Consider the following 22447-nt stretch of genomic DNA (forward strand, 5'->3'; position numbering starts at 1 on the left):
GGTGGGGGAAAACACTGGTAGAGGGGTTGAGTGGGAAGCTCAGAGAGGAGTAAGGAAGAATGTCAGGAGACATTTGCTGGAGAACAGGACAGACAGCATTTAATCTTTTTAAGCTCTCTTAAGGACTTCAGGTAGCCCTGCTGCCACTTACCTTTCAGCATCTTCACTGCCACTTTCTGGAAAGAGCCATCATCTAGCTTCAGTAGTGCCTCTCGAACCGACCCAAATTCCCCTGTGAAATGACCAGAGCAGGCAGTGAGGGAACAGCTTCTACTGAAGAACGTATGATTCACAGCAGGTTCACACCAGGGGTCGCTGACAAAGAAGCTGAACAAGCACAAGAAATGCAGCTACCAGCTTCATTTTTTACATTCTGCAGCTTCCAGCATGTGTGTGCCTAGAAGAGGTAGCACTACCAGCAGACAGAGGCCACTGTGCTGGCAATCCAGAAGGCAAAGGAATGCAACAGGGAAAGAAAGCAATCCTCCACCAGGCAGACAATGCGGAGTCAAAGCATAAGCTGGGATCCCAGGCAGGCGTTTCTGGGGAAGACACATCATGAGAAATGCAGCTAAGCAAAACTCTGGTCAGGGAAAGGACTATTAGCTGGAGAGACGAGTGGATGAGCTGGCCAAGGAAGCTCAGTGCTGACCATTTTTGGAGGTGACAGCTGTCAGAGCTGACGGTCCAGTAATGGTGCCAGGACTCAGTCAGTTGAGACACAATCAGGCCTTATCTCTCAAAATTCAGGGAACAATTTGCATGAATCATTGCTGGCCAGACAAAACATACAACACCTACTTGTGTGTACATGGTATGTTAATTCATAGGAGGAAAAGTTCAGCCCTGTGTGTTCTCAAAGGGAGGTTACAGGAAATGAAACTGGTCAAACCCTTTTAAAATTATTTTACCCTGAAATGGCTTTATACCATAGCATAACAGCCTCTTTGCATTAATTCTGGCTCTAGATTTGCTCTCCCTAATTTGGTAACTAATTACCCCATCCAAGATGCGTTACCGATGAGAAGAAAGCAAAAATGGCACCATGCCACATACCCCAAAAGCATCATCTTTCCACTAGCTTTTCAACAGTGTCCTTGATTACTGTCTGGCATGTGTTATTTCACAATAATCACAAGCGTGGATCAGACCACAAAAGAGGAGAAAGGTAAGGATCACAGCAATTTTATATTGCTCCTGTATTTTGGAACTGTTTCTCAGCTGCGGAGTCAGCAGGGCCCAAAATAACACAGCCATGCCCTCTTCTAACACGTACACTGAGCATGAATTTGGGGGAATGGGGCTGACAATGCCAAGCAGATCCTGCCAGCTAGCATCCTCCCACCAAGGGCCCCCCTAACTTTGTTACCTGTTATGAGGACAGCCCAGGAGGGTTAAAGCAGGATCCCAGAAACTGGCTAAGAGCTGACACTGTTAGCATTGTTCAGCCCTCTGACCTTCTGCAGGAAGGTCATCTTCCTGCTCTGAAAGAGCCTTCAGAAACACATTTGTTCTAGGAGGGATGGAGCGGAAGAAAGCTCCCAGTGGGCCAGGGTTAAAGAGAATGCCATAAAACTAGTCTTATAAAGAGAAAGGAAGCCAAACACTTCAGCTCCCTTTTGCTTATGTCCCCTGATTTATGATACTCTCTTAGTTATTCACTTTATTAATACACACTTTCACTTATTCCTAAGAGATTGCCCTCAGCTTGAAAAGTAGGATGATTCAACAACTAGTACACTAACTAGCCTGCAGTTTTGGAAATCTAAATTCAAAATGATCCTTTTACAATGTTCCTGGGTCAATCTTTTACCTAAAGTTTAGTGAGAAGCATCCCACCTTAACTCTGCCCATACCTCTTGACCTAAAAATTTCAGAGAAATGTTAAGAGCACCTGTGTGGGAGATCCTGCTGGAAACCTACAATAAGAAGAGTTCCCACAGACCTAAATGAGGACAAATGCCAGCAAAATTCAGAACCTGTTCCAAATGTGCCTCCAAGATCCCAAACCAAAATCTGGAGCCAAACCACCTGACATGCTGAGAGTACATCAAATTGAATCAACGTATTTTTGAGACATTGTAGTGTCTGTGGTACATCATCTGTCTCTGTATTGTCTTAGTATATTTGAGTGTATGCTGGCATGGAAGGAATTTTATATCATTCCTTTGTAAGGAGAAAGGAGAGAAGCTTAAATGAATATTCCTTTGTTTAAGGCTCTGAAAGAAATTCACACCCCAGTGAATCAACAGCACTTTGGAAAGCTGAACATACAGCACAGTTTGTGACTCTGTAGAGCCATATTATAGGTATGGCTTAACTAATATCCCCTCAGTCACTCAAAACTTTTGAAATCTTTTACCCCAGTGGAACAAAGTGTAATTTAAATTGCCAGCTACATGCAGAAGAACAGAAAACAAGTTGCTTATAATTGCTTCTCCCTGCTCAGCAGTAAAGGCAACACATGTGGACTTTTAATGTAAAGTCTTATTCAAGTTTTGGTTCTTACCCTTGCCTAACATCCTTCCCAAGGTGAACTGCTGTTCCTGGATTAGGACATCTTTGAGTTTTGTCTTCAGCTCATCACTGATCCCCACACTCTCCACTAGAAAAAGCAAAGGAAGGGTCAAATCATGGGTACTTAAATGTTCTGTCACAACATCAAGAGTCACTTGTTCTAATCTCATCTCCAATCTGATTGGAACTATTGTAAATAGCTGAGAATACAGAATGCAATCAGAAGGAACACTGGATGGACACCAGCTCATCCAACTTCATTAAATGGATGGAGCTGCACCTATTTTCAATAGTCTGACTGGCCCACAGACTATTTTGAGAACAGTACCAGTCTTACAATACCTGGCTGAATGGGTAACAATGTCCAACACTTTCTGTTCACTAGACTAATGGAAAAATCTCTAAATCTTTGGGAGCAAAGTCAAAGACTGCTGGAGCATCATCCTAACCCAGCTGTTCAGAGCTGATACAGAGAGCTGTGCCCATGCTGAATCAGAAGACAGAAATGGATCATCTGAACTCTGGCCATTCCTGGGACTCAATCTGCTGTTTGAGAAGTTAGCAGTTCCTGGCCTTCCAGGACTGATCAGTTGGTTCATGGTTACATAAGACTGAGTTAAAGCATACTGCTAATATTGTTAAGCCATACTCATTTCACTGTTACATTATATTATGGTCAAAAGAGTCCCTGTAGAGCAAAACTGGGGCAGAGGAGTGATGTATTTTAGTGTAAGACATACAGCTTCAGTCACTGTGAATTTAAGTGGCAAGTAAATGATGCTATGTAACTGATTTGCTAACAGCAACTCTGGCCTTTCACTTTTGCCATCATCCACAGACTGCCATCATTGTATATTATTTCCCATATTATTGATCCAAAAACATCAGTTTCAGGGAAAATACAGAGCACAGTATGTGCATGAATGCAACTTCTCACGTAGAATCATTCAGGTCATTTTACTTACACGTTGCTTCAATGAGCTCTGGGCCCTCCCTGTTGAAAGACCTGGCAGCTCTGAAATGGACTGCTGGATCCCCTCTGCCAACCACACTGCCAAAGGCATGGCTAGAAGGCAGAAAAGACACAGAGCCATGATGACATGGGCCATTCACTGCTAGAAGAGTGTGATAGACAGTATGCATGATTGTACTCAAACCACAAATGTTTTTTCAAAATAATCAGTCAGAAAACCACACTGGAGGAAAAAGCAAAGATGTCTCTAAGCAGCACAAGGAGAACTTTCCTTACCCAAACCGTGTTTCCTTCCTTCTTTTTCGAAGGAGAATAAGAGCCAGGGCAACAGCTGTGACCAGAGCTGTAAGAATGCCCAATGCCACAGGAACCCAGGATGTCCCATAAGGAGGTTGTCTCTGGCCACCTAGATGACGGAGAAAACACCAGTCAGCAAACAGAAGGATGTCAATGGTAAACAGACCATACTGGGATATATAATCTTTTTGTTTTTAAACAGAAAAATCATCTTGCTGAGTTTCATTTACACAGGGTAACATCGTGCACTGGAATGTGGCATAAACAACTACTCTAGCTGTTTGACGCAGCAAAGGCAGTGCAAATACATCCAGTTATCAGACCCTATTCTTAGCTTTAAGCACTTAGAAAGTAAGAGGCAATGCTCCAGATTATACTACTTTATATGACATCATGATCTGGGGCACTTTAAATTGGAGTCTCATGGTAAAACCATTACTTATTAAGAGGATTTTGCATACAAGTTTCACTTTGTCCTGTTGGTGGCAGCCAGCAGAGGCTTGACCAGGCTACACAGTACTGCCCGAAAGCCATCCAGATAACATTTTGAAAGACAATAGCTCCTTGTGGCAATCTGGTTAAGGCCATCTACATTTCCCCTCCCACAACGAGAAGCACCTTGTGGGACTTGGTACTGGCTGTAATCTCCCAGTGTTGTTTGTTGGTTTTAACTTCTCAATGTCTCTTTGCCAAAGAGTTCTCAATGTCTCTTTGCCAAAGAGAAGTAGATTTTTATTTTTTTTTTTAAAAAAAAAGTTCCTTACAAGTCAAGAAAGAAGTTACCCATCATGCAGGTTACAATTCTGTTGCTGTTCTATTGCTTTCAGATTATGCATATTTTTGCCTACAAACTCTCCTCCACAGAAGACATGGACATGCTGCCAATCTGAGTAAGCTACTGGTGAAGGAAGATTCTGCACCAGTATGGTTATGAGGAGAAGAATATTATCTATTGCTTGGCAAACAGCAGATAAATTAATCCAATTCCCTGAGAGATTTCTTCTCCAAATACAATTGCTGAAGATTAAACGTCAATTTGAATAGGGTCATTAAAATCTAGGATAGCCCTCATGTCTCCAAATTGTTTAAGAACAAATAAGTACAGGTAACAGATCCCTAAGCACTTTTAATCTTGCTCCCTCGCTCATCTTCAACAGTTAACTGCACTTTACCAGAAGCTAAGGAAGAGTCATCTAAAATGGTGTAAATAATCCTATTATGTTATATGCCATGAGAGTGTAAGTATATCTGTCTTTAAAAGAGATGTTAAAATAATGGGCTGAGATTGGGATGAACCTCCACACAGATGTATGTGAAAAGGTGTGAGACATTCTTACAGGCAGAGCCCTGGCAAGCAAAGGGCTTTTGCAGCTCGTTTACTAGTTGCATTGTCAAGCCTTATCATCCAAGTTTTAAAGGTAACACTGTTAGCCTAATAAACATGCAGGGCTTAAGGAAACAGAGCTCTGGAGAATTCTCCTCTTACAAAAAATATCGGAGCTTTAGCACCTATTCGTCAGCACCTTATCTCCTTCAGAGACTCTCGTGTTCTCTTCCCACCCAGAAGGTTTTATGGACTCTGAGTTTCATGATACCCCTTTTTTGCTGCACCTTTTGACCTGGCCTTCAAAGCTGCTAATGAGGAGGGAGAGGGATCAGAAACAGAACTGCAACTAAAATACAATGCAAGGCAACTCCAACCCTCTCCACAATTCCCAAGCCAATCACTCGGGCTGTTCCTGCCACACAATCGGGAGAAACAGGTAACAACACTGAGGTAAAAGGTCCTCTCTGACTGCTAACAATAAGGTTTCCTTGCACCCACAATGAGGCAAGTCACTCTCAGACTGTTCTGAGATCTACTCTGCCTGGTCTGGCCTGGAAGAGAGCAGGATTTAGGTCACTTTAAGGGGGGTTTCTCCAAAAGGAAGACAGGTGAAAACAAAATACAAAGCGACTCTCCTTGTTTCTGAACTGCCAGGAGTCAGGAGCCTATCCCACAGTTTATAGCAAACATGTCAGAAAGAGACGAGAGTTGAAATTCACTGTTTCTCCTGCTCTGCCCCACAGATCTTGGCTTCCCACTCTTGCCACTGAGCTAAGGAGGATGGCTGCAGCCCAAGAGAAGATCAAGCTGCCTCTCCTCCCCCAGCTCTGCCGCTCTCAAAGCTCCTGCTCTCCCCTCTTCCAAGCAGCATATGCCTTACAACCGCACAAGGCAGACAGAAGATGGTATTGCCAGATGAGCTTAAACGAGTGTTTAGGAGCTCTTTCATGATGAGAATGCTTTTTATTTCTGTAGTACGTCTTTTATTGCAAAGGTGTACAAAAAACAATCCAGGAGATCTCTCCTGCCTATCATCATAAAGATTACAGAGGGAAAAAACGCTATTAGACCACCCTATTCCTCTCTGCAGTGAAACAGGTTTCTACAGAGGATGCTTCTGAACATATTAAAACAACCTTTGTTAATAGTGTACAAGATCTCTGCATAGGCAGGGTGGAGCTCCTACTAGCTCGCTGCGATGACAAATACGCCTTAAAGTTTATACAAGCTTAGTCATCCCTACTGCCGCACTGGGAGCTGGTCAGAAACCACCCCTGGCATTTCTCACAGAAAGCAACCAGTGCCAGGCTTGCTATTTTAGGAAAGGAAGCAACTTATATTTTCTACCAGGCCTGAAACAAAACTGCAGTCTTTCTGCAGCTCTGCCGTTTAAGGCCTGTCAGCTTTTCCACAGTGAACCTTTATTTCCAGGCTGTTATGCTTGTGAGCAAATTATGTGTTTTCAGACAGCACTTGGCCAAAACACGCACCACTCCTGACGCTACTTTTTTTTTGAAGTGGTTTGGTAAACAAAAACAAGCAAACATTTTGTGCTTTCAGGATTGTCCCATTTCAGCTCCATGTAAAATGCAAATTCTATATGTTCCCTGGGGTTTCTTGCCAGTGCTGGCCATTTTCTGGAGGGATTTTCTAGTCCTTTCAGGTACTATTCTCTGTATTTGGCTGCCACAGAAGACACCAGCAGAAGAAACACACTGATGGAGCCTCTAGTAGAGCCAGCCCTGGACCTCTGCACCCATTCATTCTGCTTTAAATAATTCAAGGGGGTTAATTCCACAGTGATTGTGTTCACACACACCCTTGAGTACTGCTTTCATCATGAAAACCAGGCTGCCAAGGGGCCTTTCCGAGTAACCTGCATATTAAAGCCAGCATCAGACACACTGCTGCAAGTAGGGCTGCCGTTCTCCTCCCTACTACTAGGAGCAGAGTAGCTACTACTAGAGTAGCAAGGCTACTCTGTCCCGTTCCCTCAGCTCTTGCCTGCCTAGGAGCCCCACTCCAGTTACCCCTGCCATTCCTCAGCCCAGAGGGATCCACATCCATGTGGTTGCCCAGAAGACACATGGGTTGGGAAGAAAGCAGCAGCAAGTGGGTTAGCACCAGAGATTATAGACTGATGTCTTGGCCTGCAACAGGAGCTGGAAACAGAACACAATGTGTCTCCCCTGTACGCTGTCCTGTCCTTCTCCATAGCCTGACTCCTATTTCTTACTCACTGCAAAATGCAAGTGACAAGCAAATCAGCACTGATGAGCCATCCTGCCCTTTACCACTAGGAACGCACTCTGCACTTGCATGCTCTTTGCTCCCAACACACCCTTTCCACAGGGCCCAGGCTGTACAGTGTGGCTGCCATACCATTACCTCCCTCTTTTATCAGTAGTTCAGACTTCCCATGGTAAGTGCCATGTGGGTTTCATGTAAACACATTCAGTAAAGTTGCCACAAAAAAAGCTATGCAGCCATAGTTTAATTCAGGCTCAACTTAAATAAGTCTGGAATGGCCTCAAATTAAATCAAAGAGACTTGCACCTCTGCTATTGTGACTCCCCATGCCCTGTCTGTAAAAGAGACAGAGCAGTAGCCAGAAGACATTTTTTTATACCCATTCTTAAAACGTTATTTAATTTCCATTCTGCTTGACAAAATGTGCTGTGGTACAAAGTCACGTGGCTCAGCCAGCCATTAGCACCAAAAGGACAGGTGTCAGAGAGGTCACAGCAGTCCCAACCACTTATCTCCTCCCACGCAAAGGGGTGCAGAGAACACTCACCCATGACTTCCTGGGCTTCGAGCAGGAAGAAGTCACTCCATGGCCCACAGCCGGCAGAGTTCAGCACACACACCCTGATGATCAGGTCTTTGAGAGGGTTCCACGTTGTGAGGTTCGCTTTTGTGTCCTGCACGATCATCTCTCCCTTGAAAGCAAACAGTAATGAGCTGTAAGCTGCCTGAAAAGGGAGCTAAAACATCTAAAATGTCACCTTTAAAAGAAATCATTGCTGTGCAGCACCAATGTACAACAAGGGTTGTGAGCTGTCATTCCTCTGTTCTAGTCTCAGGTTTGCCTCTAACTTGGGGTATCATCTTGGGTTTCTCTTCTCAAAAATTGCTAACAGCTTCCCAGGATGTAAGAAAGACAGCAGGTCTAATGATTCTCTTCTATGAAAGTTGCCATAGAAATGTTATTTTCTCCTGTTAAAAGACAAAATTCTTTCATCTGTTTTAGACACAAAGATGCACTATCACGCTGCAAAGCATCTGACAATTTTAATTCAAAGGAGGAGTCTTGTCTGGTTTGACTTGTTAACCAAATCCCAAATTGCAACTAAATTTCATGGCCAGTTTTCACTTAGGAAGACAAGGCCAACATATTTGCAGCAATTTTGGGGATCTTCTTACACATCGTTTGCAGTAAAGACATAAAGACTTGGCTGCCACTGCTTATACAATGTAAATTAAAAGGGAATTCACAATATTACTACTTAGAAAGTCAGTGACACTGACCTAGTATGAAATGGATCATAAAAAAGGAAATAAGTCTCTTTTCCCTCTAGCTCTCTGTTATTACAGGCTTACTCATCATTAGTGATGCTGGTGAAATGCATATTAAGAAACAAGAAACCGTAAGAAATGCTGTGAACTTCAAAGGCAGATACCTGGGAAAGGTCAACTCTGAGAATCAAATGAAAGGCCTTCTACCCCGACAGGGTCCTTTCAACTCTCTAGACATTGTAAATGAAACTGCAGCCTTCTTTTTGTAATTTACAGTATAACTCATCCACTTGTTAAGTACACCTTTGCTGCTAGGATTTGAAAAACCAAGTCCAGTCACAGGAGAGAGATCCTGCACTGTCTGAGCTGCTTTTGGGACAGAACTAGGAAGAGGCAGGGATGAACCAAATCCCCTCACAGTTGTTCTTGTTCTACAAGGAGCAGCAGGGAAGTAATCTGTGTACATACAAGCATTCAAGCAAAGGAATTTTGCACTAACAGGTCACAAATATTGAGGTGTTATCATCAATTGCTACAAATCAAAATAGATCTGTTTATAGAAAAGCAATGCCAGCAAACCGTTCTCCCGGTCTGGATAAGGGATGAAGCACCCTAGCGCCCAGAAAATGCAATCTGACCATTCTCCAACTCTGTGACCAACGGCTTAGCTCCCCTCTGGATCTGTTACCTGAGTGATGTTATCCTGAATCCACTCCAGCCTGTATCCCAGGACATTTTCTTTTAGCACATCTGGAGCCACACCTTCCCACTCCAAAACCAAACCAGGATCTCTTTGGATAACATGGATATTTTGTGGGGTGCTGCTTGGAGCTGAAGGCAGAGGAGAGAATACAGTCACTGTGCAGGAAATTCGGGCACTATCTACACTGAAAAAATCTCTGACAAGACAGGCTCACCCTCTTTCCTGAGATCAGTCAGAAGAGAGAGCGTGAGGAGAGAAACCATTTCTGCAAGCCACCAAGCACTATGGTGGCTTCAAGTGGAAAAGAAAAGGTTGGTCACTGTCTCTTGTTTTTCTCTGAAACCCCAAGGACCTCAGGAAGCCAGTGGGACATAAGCCCAGCATGCAGGAGCCCTGTGGCTGGATCAACTTTTTTTCTCACATATCATAGCTGTTAAACACATTTGACCATGTATTACTATTTTAGGTTAGGAGACTCTTTGAGCAGAAAAGAAATCTGACAGCATAACCTGTCCTGCATTTTGGAATTAGCAAGGACTTTGGTCAAGTTTATCCTCTTTTCAGTTTGAGAACTATCTTCAGAACTTGGCTGCTATTTGCTTACCAAGCTCCAGGGTCTGGAAGTAAACCCTGTCTGTGAAAGGAGAGCTGCCCATCTCATTGCTGCACTGCACACGAACGCTGTAGTTGGTGGAGTGCTTCAGGCCTTGCACACCGTAGGCAAAGGGAGGCACGGGGGCAACTTCAGTGGAGACCTCCTGGCCATCTGGTGACTCAGCTACCTGTGCCAAGCATGAAACAGAGCAGACTGTTACCATAAGCATGTGAAAAACAGTTCCATAGGGATACAGATATGGTATCAGTAACATTCAAAATACTGGAAAGGGAGCTGTCAAATAAGAATCATGAGCCATGCCTTTATTTGGCTAAGTAACATCACTCTTAACTGTAGCAGTATAGTATTTTTCCACCAGCTGAAAATTCAGTTCCCCATTTTAAAACATTTCCTTACGTAGGTTAAATAATAATCAATAATAATCAACCACAGAATTTTATTTCCTTTAGAGAAAACTAAATGTGCTTGTTGCTTTGAGTGCTAGCAGCTTGCTTCTGAGCCTTGTCTAAGTTTGGGCAATGAAAATTGGTAATCAACTTCCCTGTTGCCTTGTGTCACTTCTTCCTCAACTCCTTTTTCAGAACTCTGTAGATTTTCAGTCTTGCTGTGGATTAGAGACATGTCAGACACTGGTGGCTTGGTTCAGCTGAACTGTTTCAAATCAAATAATGAGTTTTATCACTCCTGCAACCCTTCTCTTCCCCCCCTCCCCCAAGCCCAGAACTTCTACGCAACATGGATGTTAATTTAAATCTGATAACACTGTGTGCTTTTAATGCACCGATAGGTTCGATGCTCCCACTTGCTTTTGTACTGACAATAGCAGAAATCTCTGCACAGCTCCTGGGCTCAGCCTGTCTTCTCAAGTGCATACAAAACAGCAAAGCTAGGAGTAAAAGCAAGATATACTGACAAAAGCAAAACACTCATTGGGACTTTTCATTCTCTAAGATTATAGCAGTTTTTCCTCTCTGCCCTTCCACTTATTTCTGAACATACTTTTGGCCCACTGCTTTATTTGGCTGATAAGAAGAATGGTTCTCAAGTTTCCTTAACAGAAAAGCATATTGTTGTCATTATCAGTGTCCTCCAAAGCATGGAAAAAACAATCAGACCTTTGTGCAAAACCCTGTCATGCTGATGATGTGTTTCTGTTCCTAGTCGGAAGAGCAGGGGGTCTTGCATCTGCCCCCTTTATTCCCTGGAGCATAGATCATGTTAACAGTGTGAGTACGTCAGTTTCCTGCCACATCCCTCGCAGAAGCAATCTGCCTGTCTGAGCAGGGTGCTCTCAGGGCACCCGTTGCAATGTCAGAGTGCCAGAAAACCAGGGCCAAGTCTTGGCCCCCTGCCCTCTCCCCTCTCCACAAGGTTCCCAGCAGAAGGACAATTGCTCCCTCACTGGGAGCCAGGAGCGCGTGCATTTTCACATGGAAATGTGGGTCAGCGGCTCTCACAAAATCAGAGCCATTGGAGAGGGAGGGAAGATGAACAGTGGCATTTCTGCCCCTGAAAACCCCTAGAGGGAAGGCAGCTTTCTGTCAGCAGACAATGACCGCCAAGTTAACCTGCTCCCAGATCCAGATGCAGCGACTTTGTCCTCAGAAGAACAGGAAAAGTCTGCAAGGCTTAGAGGAGGGCGAGAGACTGCTGAGTGGACAGAAACCAAGCTGCTCTGATTCAGCCTCTTTTCCATATGTCCTTGTCCCCTCACACCCCTGCCAAAAGTGCAAGGAGGAACTCAAAACCCGGGGTGATTAGCACTGCTGAAGCTGATGAGCATGCAAACCAGAGGGAATAGGCTGTTCCAATTGGAGCTCGCTCAGCATTGTAAAACAGAGGAAGAAAGCCATTTTCAGCTGTGAACAAGAACAGAAGCAGCAACAAAAAACAGAGACTGGGGCCAGCGATATTCAAGCATTCTTTCTGCCAGGGAGTTAAATCAGAACGATGGTTTCTTTTGCTTAACATCAGAGCACGAAATCTCTGGTTTCCTCTCCACCTCCCCAAATAAAAGAAGACTGACTGTAAGGAAATTAGCCAGGCTGCTTCCAGCATACCTTGTGTTTGTAAATCCTTCCTCCTCTACATAGTTGGCAACACCCCACAGAAATTCCTTTCCGGCTCATATTACTGCTGCAGTCAGGTGGGGAAAGCAAAGGGGCCCACCCTTTATACTGACAGATAAACCCACAGGGAACATGCCTAGCTGTGTTTGCACACTTGCTCGAGAAACCACCACTTACTGTTTGATTTTACAGTTATGTGCCTAACTAACTTTGCCCAAAGTTAGACTCGTACCATTATTTCCATGAAGCTAAAAGGTCTGGTCCCACTTTAAAAGGGTCTCGAGCACTCAGCACCAGCTGGAGCTCACCGATAACAGCACCCTTGATTTCCTTGACAGAAGCTGTCTTTGACAACAGAAGGCTAATCAAGAATAAGAGGTAGTGCTTAATATTACTCTAAAACATGCCGAGCTTTGTCTAAAAATGCCCAACCTGTCACCTGCCTCCCTCATCTCCCTCTTTTCCTGTACCATCCCATGCCCTGCAAGCTCCTCGGGGAGGTGGCTCCAAGGAGCCCCACCCTTCACGCAGGGCAGGGGACAAAACTCAGAGGGGACAGCGCAGAGAGGCCGTACCTGAAGAGTGCAAGAGTGGAGAGGAGCACGGCCATCAAACCCCGGCACCCAGACCACGCTGGCGTTGCTGCTGGTGACTTGGCTCACAGTCACATTGAGAGGCGGGAGAGGCATGGCTGTGAAGGAAACAAAGGCACTTTTCAGCATACACAGAACTGAGCAGGTATTCACATGGAAATGCGCAGAGGCTTGAGGCTAGAAATTATGCAATGAAATTGCTGGCAGAAATGGTACAATATCACATCTTTAGAGCATCGCTGACTGTTGTGAATGAAACTATTTTCTTAGCATTGAACAGGCTATTCTCATCCATTCTTTAAGAGTCCAGCATGCTTGCTCCATGCACAGAAGCAGCAGTTGACCTCTTGGATAGCAGCACCAGTGGGTGATGCTCACACCTGCACTATGCGGCCCCCCTCCCTGCCCCCTCTATTGCAAAGCATGACCCAGCCCTGATTACACAACTGCCTGTGGACTTGCATTGTGAACCAAATCAGGCCTTGAAAATCCCTCCCCCAGTTCTCAGTCCAGCCCCAAACCAGCTCTGCCAGCACCAGCAGAAGGGTGTGTTGCTGCATGACCCCAATACCCCACAGTCGGGGTTGCAGCAGCCGGCTTGGTGCCATGACAGTGCCACTCCAGGTGCCTGCCACTGACCCTCCTGCTGCGCCCAGGGACAGGGCCTGGATGGAGAACCATGCTCCTCCAGCCTCAGAGATAATAAACTCAAAGGCACTCTGTTTGACAGAGAGCCACTTCGAGGCAAAGGGAGTGCGTATCATGTGGCTGGCACCACACTACCAATTAATGGCTGAGCCAGGAACAAAATCAGGGTTCTCAGACAGGCATTTAATCAGATGTTTGTGCTCCCTACCATCACACAGCAGCACCAGAGCACAGCTCTTCTGCTCGCTCTGACCAGACACCTCCATCAGTGCAGGGGCCTCTAGGATTTCCTTGCATCAACAAAAGCTCATCAGCTCCCTTTTATAATGCTCAATACTTCCATTTGCCTTCTCTTTTTCTCCCAGTGCAATTTCACATAGTTACTTCATATTCTTCCTGATATATTCCTCATCATCTCTTTTTCACTCCTGAGTCTGTTTTAATTTAAGCATCTCACTCCTGAAAAACTACCAGTTTCATAGACACCCACCTCTCCTCCGACCTTTCGAGCCTCTCTTAAAATCATAGCTGCTGTATTGAGAAATTCTTTTCTATTGCTCCTCAACACATTGTACCTTCAGGAGTCCTCTTTCAAAATCCCAAGGGGACTCAGGACAAGGTTCTACATAAAGGCCAAATTTTCCACCTCTCCTGGGCTATATTCAGTGAAAAGGAGAAGTGGAAAAGTAATTGCAGACCAGGACTCCTCCAGCTGCAGCTCCTACTCTGCCAGAGAGCTCTTCCATCTCTCACCACGCTGAGAACAGCCTCAGCATCTCCTCCACGTGGGGCCACCTCGCAGGAGAAATGCTTAGATCCAAGCCCACTCCCAGGCCTCCAAAGGGCCTTGAGGAGAGGATGGGGCAGGGAATGGATGATGCCACAGATTAACCCTATAAAGCCTTTGCTGTCCAGTTACTAGGATCCAAGGGCAGGAGGCTGCCACCCACATAAGAAGAATGCACACGTGGGTGTGCACGCACATGTGGGGTGGCAGAGCACGGGGCTGGGACACAAGATGGGCAATGAGTTCTTTGTGAGTTACCTTAGATTCTTCCATGTCTTGGTTTCTTTCCCTTTTGCTCTTGGATATTCAGGTTCATAAGCTCTTTGAGGAGAAAAGAAGGCTGTTTTTTGCTTGCTTGGATATCACCAAAACATTGCCCTGAAGTCTTTATTTAGCTAACTTTCCCATAACTTCTGGGTTCAGCAAAGTTATTTCCAACACGGGATTGTGTACCCAAAGGAAGCATGGGCTATCAGATCGGTGAGAATAATCAGCTGCTAAGACATCCATGCAGCGATGGAGACAGCCATGGAAGAGGCTAGCACCTTGCCCTATTTCTGCAATAGGCAGGAGGGATGGATGCACTTCCCCATCACATGCTGGAAGAAAACAGAGTGGCTGTGGTTTCTGCTGCTGTGAAACACAGGATGTGACCCGCAGAGTCTCAGCTGCACCCACGAAGGAGAGCAAAGCCAGTCTGAAAACAGCAGCTTAAGCGTTAAGACAACGTGAGTTAACTTCCTCTGTGTTTGCAGAGTGCCTGGAACAATGGGGCTTTGTACACCGCTGGGGACTGTGGGCTACAATAACAGTAATTTTCTGCTTGGAGTACACCCAGCACATTGTGGGCACTACAGAGAATTGATAATGAACAACAACAGCAGCAGAGAAGAAGAAATGCTAACAGTTTGTAAATGTCCTAGCAAAAATATTTGCCTCTGAAAACACTGAAGAAACAAATTGTTTAATAAATTGTAGAAAGACTTTAGTCTCCTCATTAGCAGATGGATCTGTGCAAGAGAGGAAGGCACTGACCACGCACGTACAGACAACTGCTCCCAGGAGTCATTTCATTCAATTCCACGTCTCTAGGATCAAGGACTAAATGAACATTGTCACGGTCTGCTCCTGTTCCTGCTGATGTTCTTATTGGGAAGCTTTGCCTGAACTTTGACAAAGGTTGTAATGGATCTTAAAGGCTTTTTTTTTTCCTTTTTTTTTTTTTTTCCCTTTTTTTTTTTTTCTATTTAAAAGAGCCTCATCACTTCCCTATGTTTATAACTACCTTTTAAACATATCTTTGAGGTATTACAGTTAGAACCAACAGGATTACCGCTCTGGACTCGACATTTAAAACCTGTTTTTGTATCTACAGGAGATATCACATACTGGTGTAACATCTGCCAAATCACTTAAATTCACTTTCCTCAGCTCAAAAGTGTGCGCGCACACATAGGCGTATGCTGGTGGAATGTCCTTCACAGATAGGTTGTAGAGATTCATTAGCCCTGATTGCCCCTGAAGCATTTGGAGGACTTTTGGCAAAATATAATTGCTGGGAAGTATGAGATTTGTGAGGCCTTTATCCCATCATCTTATTAATGATTAAAAATGTGTTAACATCAAAAAAGAAAGAAAAAATCTTGTTCATGCCAAACATTATCTCAAATTATGGCTTTATGCAATTTTTAAAGCTTAATAGCTTTGCGAACTAAACTCTATCCCAGGATAAAAATATCCACACAAGATATATTCCACAATAACTAATTCCCCTGCGTAGACAAGCCTTTAAGGCAACAACTCCAAATGTTTTTAAATTAAGTTGTAAATCTTACTAGTCCAGCACACTGCATTCTTGGCATAGCAGTAACCACAACATTTGTCCTGAAGAAAAACACACCGTAGGAATGGTAGATCTACAGCTGGGTTTGAAGCTATACCTTATTGCATACTAGCTAATACAATTCTGAATTTGATATAGACGTAAACGTTTGCTCTTATACAGGCTGAGCAATAAGGTACTGCTTGGAACAAATTATTTTTGTGACATGTCTCTCTCCTGGAACTGATAATTATATCATTTAATGGGTGTTAAAGCACGACTAAAAATTCAAATGCAGAAGCATCCCAACATGAAGAGGAGGGGAAGAGCTGACTGCTCCGATTACCACCCTGTTTCAGTCACCTGGATGCACAGAGGAAAGGTGGCAGCAGCTTAGGGACTCCAAACGGCAGCTGCCCATGCAAGGGCTAGGGATTATTTGTTTTGAACAAGTTTCTAAAGGGGAAAGAACAAAAAAATAAAATCCATAAAGAACAGTGTGGATGAGTAGGTTTTAGTGGCCACTAGTGATTGCCTTCCTTTCCTTTTTTCAGCATCTAATGTGACGCCAACAGAAGCGAGCAGAAATAATGGCCTCTTTAGCTCTAACAAGACCCATCTATCTCCAAGGAGGAAAGATTTCCCCAGCTTTGGTTTAGATGATATCCAGCTACATCTCCCACGAACAATTTGACTGCTCCAACTCTCTACATTTCAAGGAGATACTGCTATTTGACATCATGTTTCCATTCCTGTATCAGATGCGTTTTATTTCCAGCAGCCTGTGATACGGCCCCGCACAGCAAGCAGGAGTTGCCAGAAGAGCACAAAGCATTATTTCAGCTGCTGGCAGCTCCAGCCAGTGCTGCTTGCCGGCAGCTTTGAGACAGCCCCTTGCATTAGGGAGCCCTCCCTTCCCTCCCCACAGAGCAAACCCATCTCCCGTGCCCATTCTCTCACCTTTAATTTGAACAGTGGCTGTCCGAGATGAAGACAATCCCTTTACGTTGTGAGCTTCGCAGGAGAACACTGTGCTTTGATTAATACCTGGAGGTTGGCCAAGAAAAGGAAAGGAAACACAAACAGCTATATAATCCAGCTCCAACCGTCGGCAGAATTTCAATTGCGTGACATCCAGCTCATGCTGCACAGGCAGTTGGAGGGCTGAGCTGGGTGCCAATCAAAGGCACGTGGATTTCAATGTAATTAATGTGCCAACCACATTTCTAATGGAGAGTGTGTGGCAATGTAGAAGAGCTTCCCTTGGAGCTTCAGAAAGCACTGAAAAAGAAGGATGAACCTGGCAGAACAGCAGATCACAGCACTCAGTTCGGAGATGTCCCTTTCTCACATGCTGGTGAGCTTCCTAGGAGCAAGGACCATGCAGAGCCACAGGTCAGTATAACCCATCAGCACCCCGGAGCTCAGCTTGCCACCTGAGCACCTCTGCAACCTGAAGCACAGCCACCTGCTAACTGGGCTGGGAGCCCAAATAGGCTTCCAACCAAATGCTGCAGGCTTTGAGCTAATGCCCACCTGTCCCTTGTCTTTCATCCAACTTTTGAAGACAAGGAAAGGAAATGAAAGCAAAATGCTACTGCACCTACACTGAGGCACTCTCCAGGGGTGACTCAATACAAGGGATGGTTGTGCACCCTCACTTTTGAGAACATCTGTCCATCTGAAGGGCCTGAACATGGCATCATACTGATGCCCAGCTGCTCCAAGGTGCATATTGGCACTGTTAATTAATCATGACTGGGACACATTTGCAAAGCTGCCTGTGGCCAGCATCCACTTTTGCTTCGTTGCCTTATAGGGATCTATCTATCTGATAAAAGTTAAGGGTTGGCCCACTATGGGCATGCAGTTTAGGAGGCAAAAGGTCTCTCAGAACTGCACGAAGCAGCTTGCACAGTGTCCATCGTTGCCTTTCAATTCATCTTCCAAGAGCCTGCAATTGACAGCACTGCAAAGAAGGTGTACTGAAGGAGAGGAGGGACTGCCATAAAACGAAAGAGTAAAACGTTTGGTTCCATCCACTCCCCCCAGTGAACCAGAGGAAAATGCTGACAGTGGGCAGCAGAGCAGAGGAGCGCCTGATGCATGAGGCACTGCCGAAAGACAGAAGCAAACACAGTCCTGCCCTGAGGAAAACGCAATGTACACCACAGACCAAGACCCACTTGCTTTCCAGCACCATTGTCAACACTGCTTTCCAAACACAATAGCCCTTTTACCAAACTGACTGATCGCTGAACAAAGGTTTGCTTTCTGGTTACAACTTTATCATTTTCTTCAGGATTTGATACTTTCTTTAGCTAGCAATGCCTGACCAACAATATTTTTGACATGTCTTGGCAATCTGACCAAGCAGCTTGTGTTCTCCTACATGTTCTCTATTGCAAAGACAAGATCCACCCAAGGAGTGGATACCCACACCCAATATCCCACCCAATATCCCACCTACCTACACCCAATATCCCAAAGAGTTATCCAGAAATGAGTTTCCATGCTAGAAAACTATTAATTTTGTGTTCTTCCCCCTGATTAAATAAAATGAAATGCCAGCACCTGAGTGCATTATAGCTAAGCACTCTTCTACATGACAGGGTTGGACATCTCAGCTCCCTCAGCATCTGCTGAAGCCATGTAGAAGAGAGGCACAGGTCCTCTTGTCACTAACAAACAGCTGCACACAACCCAGCTTAATTCTCAGAACAGTATTATCCCTAACCAGCAAGGGCTCCCAACTATTTGGAGTGGGAGAGAAAAGGACAAACAAAGGTGCTGGTGAGGAACATATATAATAGTAGTCTATTTGGAGAGTCCCTAGGAACAGCTGCCCTTCTTCAGGCCCCCACATCACTGCTCTACAATTACAAAAGTTTTGTGAGGCACCGTGGGATGAGCTCAGGGAAGGGAGGGAGACTTTTTCTCGTTATCATCTTTCCCCTCTCCATTATCCGCCTTTTCAGTTTTCATTTCAACTGGCAGATTCTATCATAAGGGAGCAGTTTTCATTTCCAGCTTTGAACAGCACCCAGTGGCTATGTAAGAGAAGGAGCAGATGATAAAACCATCGCAAATCACAAACCAAGTTTTGATTTACATACAAATTAGGTTTAAAGGGAAGGCTTAATAGAATTGGATAGCTTGAAGGATGGCCAGAGATTTACAGAAAGAAACTCCCCCTGGGTGTAACTGTATTAACACTGAGGAAGAGGCCCCAGAGATGAATCTGAGTCGTAAAACCCAGCTAGTTCAAGTTTGACTCACAGCTGCTGAGAATAACAGCAGCATAGAGAAGAAATATCACAAAGCTGTTGGAGAAGTAACTAGAATTAAGTTACCTTTACAAGGTAACAACAGGAATAGCTACAGTCAGGTCCTGGTAGGTGTATGTCATCCTCCCCTGAAAGCAGGCTGAGAGGCCCAAATCCCTACTGCCTCCTGAGGTCTCCAGCTGATGCAGGGGGGGAAGGCAGTCTTACCATCACATGCTAGCACCCACTCTGGGGCAAATTTCAGTCTCTGTGGATATCAACCAGCCCACTTTAGCACCAATACAAACGGCCTAAAAGCATCAAACAATTACATGAGGTGGTCAGGTTTTAGTGATAAGAGCATCCAGCAAGCCTACAAGACCAGAGCAGGGTAGGAGAGCAGAAAGCAGTGTGAGATGTGGCTGTGCATGGGAGGAAGAGGTGGCATCTGTTACATGCAAATGCTTGTTTCTAAGCCAAAAGTCACCAAGAGAGTCATTTACTAAAGCCATAAACACTCCCCATGAGGTGGAATAACAAAAGAGGAACCCAATGCATCACCTGTCCAGTAGCATCTTTACCACAGTGCCAGCCCCACCCAAGCTCTGCAAAGCCTGCGTGCCTCAAGCCAGCAAGAAAATACACTGGGCTACAAGCAGCCCTTGACATGATCTGCCTTCATACGTGATCATGGTCTCTCAGCTTTCAAGGTGCAGTCAAAGACTGTTCCCACACTATGAGGCTACCCCGTGTCACTAGGCATGTACAGAAAAAAGCTCTCTCCCTCCACGCTTCTGATGCTCAAAGTGATCCCCTGCATTGGCAGTAGCCTTACCTGACACATTTAGGATGGAGGGGGAGATGTCTGGAAGCCCCACTCTAGAGTCTCCCATCCACCAGATAATTGTCACTGGTTCAGGGGGACCAACAGCAGCACAGGCCATATGAAATGGGGAATTAGGGGACACGGATACATCCTCAGGTTCCACAGTAAAGTAGGGTACACCTAGAAAAGCAACAGACAAGTGATAATAACTTGAGAGGCTCCTCCTGTCTCTATTTGTTACCACTAATCCAAGTGCCCAACACTGGACACCCATCTGTCCTGCCCCTATACCTAATCTGACTCCATCCAAGCCCTTCACAAAATAAACCAAATTACCTCAGGATGTGAATGGCCACACACTCCCACTACAAGTCAGTGAGAAAAGAGTGCCTTCTTCCTAATGCCTTTGAAAAGACTCTTTCACTGAGTGTCCTTCAAAACTCCCCTATAAAGTAGCCTTAAACAGTAGAATTTGCTCAGCTTTTCAGTTGAGAAATTGGAGTTTAAAGAGGAAGCAGTCAATATTTGTAGCTGTGTCTGCCACCACTTTTAAAGGACACCTAACCCAGCTGCAGGTACTTCTTGCCATGCAAAAACTGAACTTTGTAAACACGCTGAACTAGCTGCTGTGACAAACCCATGAATGAGGAAAGAATTCCCCTGGTGAGAGGCCGGGATCACTTACACTCTCTCTGCACAATCTAATTGAATGGAGCAGCCACCCAGCATGCTCGGCACCGAGAGAACCAGGCTGCCCTGAAATTAGGGGTAATTTGTTACAGAGCTAACAGGGACACAGCTCTCTCAGTAAGTATCTGTTTGGTGCAGTGGCAAAATTCCTGTTTGGTGCAACAGGCCTTGGACCAGACCCACAGGGAGCTGAAGCGCTGCTACCTCAGGTCTTCTCTCAACTGGTAAGAGTTAGTGGAGCTCAGCACATCAAAACATGTGGTTCCTCTTACAGGCAATGCCAAGCCTCTGGTGGTTTCAGTGCTCCCACCTAGTTACACAAAGTTTCAGTCAGTATGGGTGCTGACCATGCAGACCAGTTGACACCCACTTCTGGTAACTTCTGGAGGAACCGAGGCCTGGAGAAGTGCCGGGCTCCTTTTAAACTCAAGTACAGCTGCCAATGACTGTCTACACCACAACAAGAAATAAGATAACCTCAGCTGGAGAAAATGTTTGGGAAACTGCTGATCTACCACCTCACAGAAAGAGGAACCAGCGATACTGGGCATTCACATGCTTCAGTCACACTGCCCGTCCTTGGCCACAGAGATGACAGGCCCGAGTGGCTCCAGCTGGCATGGCACATGCGGAGCATCCCCAAAAGCAGGCAATTAACATTGGGGCCAAAACATGGATTTAGGAGCCTAATGCTTGCTTGACATTCCCTCTGCACTCTGACTGGAAGTGGTGCCCTCAGTCTTTTACTGAGGGGCTGGTCACTCTTTGTATTTTTTAGGTGGCAGTTTATCTGTGCCCTCCTCTCCTCCTTGCCTCTTGACCCTTTAGAGTGGCAGGTAAATGAAAAAAAGCTAACATGGGTCTAGAAATAGGTCACCCAGGAATGACAGCGCCTATCTGTACAAAGGCTAATGCTCACGGCAGGTATATCCATCATGATTCACCACTGGTTTCTGCTTACATGCTTTGCTTTATTTTTTTATTGCAGTCCTACTTAAACAGTAAAAGTGATCAAACTTTCCAAATACCAGCTGTGACACCTCCACCTGCTTTGACCTCCTTTTCTAAGGAAGGCCCCACGGGAAAATACCAGCGTCTCTTCTACCCGTGAGCTGGATCCCTGCCTGCTGTCCCTTTGCCATGGTACCCGAGGTAACCTTTCAGGAGGATCCTGTCCAGCTCGGCAGGTTTTCTCACTTTGGGAGCAACTAACCAGATCAGACAAGACCACAATTAAAAACTCTTGTAGTTCAGGGTGTGCAGCTGACTCATCCAGCTCAGGAACTTGGACAGCCCTTGTCAGGATGTTACCTGAACACCTTGCAGTCTGTGGCACATTTAGCCTCCTAGTTCCTGGTGCAAGAGGCAAGTGCCAGCACCCACACCTCACAGATGCACCATGGAAGCAGAGAGCTGCCAACAGCCAGGAAAGCAGTGGCAGAGCCTGTGTATTCCCTGTTCCAAGCCCTGTTCCATAACCTCCCCACAGGGACAGCCTTTTTCTACAGCTCAGTTTTCAGACAGTGTTAAGGAGACACGTCCATGTGAGTTGCGCTGGTGTGCTGACTGTAGCCACAACAAGGGCCAGCAGCCCCAGGGACCAGCCCCACAGCCGGGGGTGTAATTTCAGAGGGAAAGTTCTGTAAGGGAGATAATCCTTATTTTCAGATGGTCACACTCTGTAGCGTGCCTCTTGGATTACATCTCCAGGCATCGAACACTATCATGTTCTTGATAAGGCCAGAATCTAGTTTCTAAACCAGGAATAGTTTCAAAGTTCTTTTTTTTTTTTTT

At 45.2% G+C, this 22447-nt stretch overlaps 1 protein-coding gene across 2 annotated transcripts in view; it reads right to left on the bottom strand.

The window, feature by feature from the left end:
- The window catches only part of TYRO3 (TYRO3 protein tyrosine kinase), a 40584-nt gene that overhangs the window by 10443 nt on the left and 7694 nt on the right, over positions 1-22447 (bottom strand). For both annotated transcript variants that reach the window (XM_035327239.1, XM_035327240.1), the window contains exons 4-13: positions 19973-20143; positions 16832-16918; positions 12597-12712; positions 9941-10118; positions 9322-9464; positions 7912-8056; positions 3767-3896; positions 3483-3583; positions 2510-2605; positions 152-232 (exon numbers count right to left, since the gene is read on the bottom strand). In XM_035327239.1, the coding sequence (XP_035183130.1) occupies positions 152-232; positions 2510-2605; positions 3483-3583; positions 3767-3896; positions 7912-8056; positions 9322-9464; positions 9941-10118; positions 12597-12712; positions 16832-16918; positions 19973-20143 (1248 nt within the window). The remainder of the gene's footprint in view (positions 1-151; positions 233-2509; positions 2606-3482; positions 3584-3766; positions 3897-7911; positions 8057-9321; positions 9465-9940; positions 10119-12596; positions 12713-16831; positions 16919-19972; positions 20144-22447) is intronic.

The sequence above is a fragment of the Oxyura jamaicensis genome, chromosome 5 (assembly GCF_011077185.1).
Source record: "Oxyura jamaicensis isolate SHBP4307 breed ruddy duck chromosome 5, BPBGC_Ojam_1.0, whole genome shotgun sequence".
Classification (NCBI taxonomy): Eukaryota; Metazoa; Chordata; class Aves; order Anseriformes; family Anatidae; genus Oxyura; species Oxyura jamaicensis.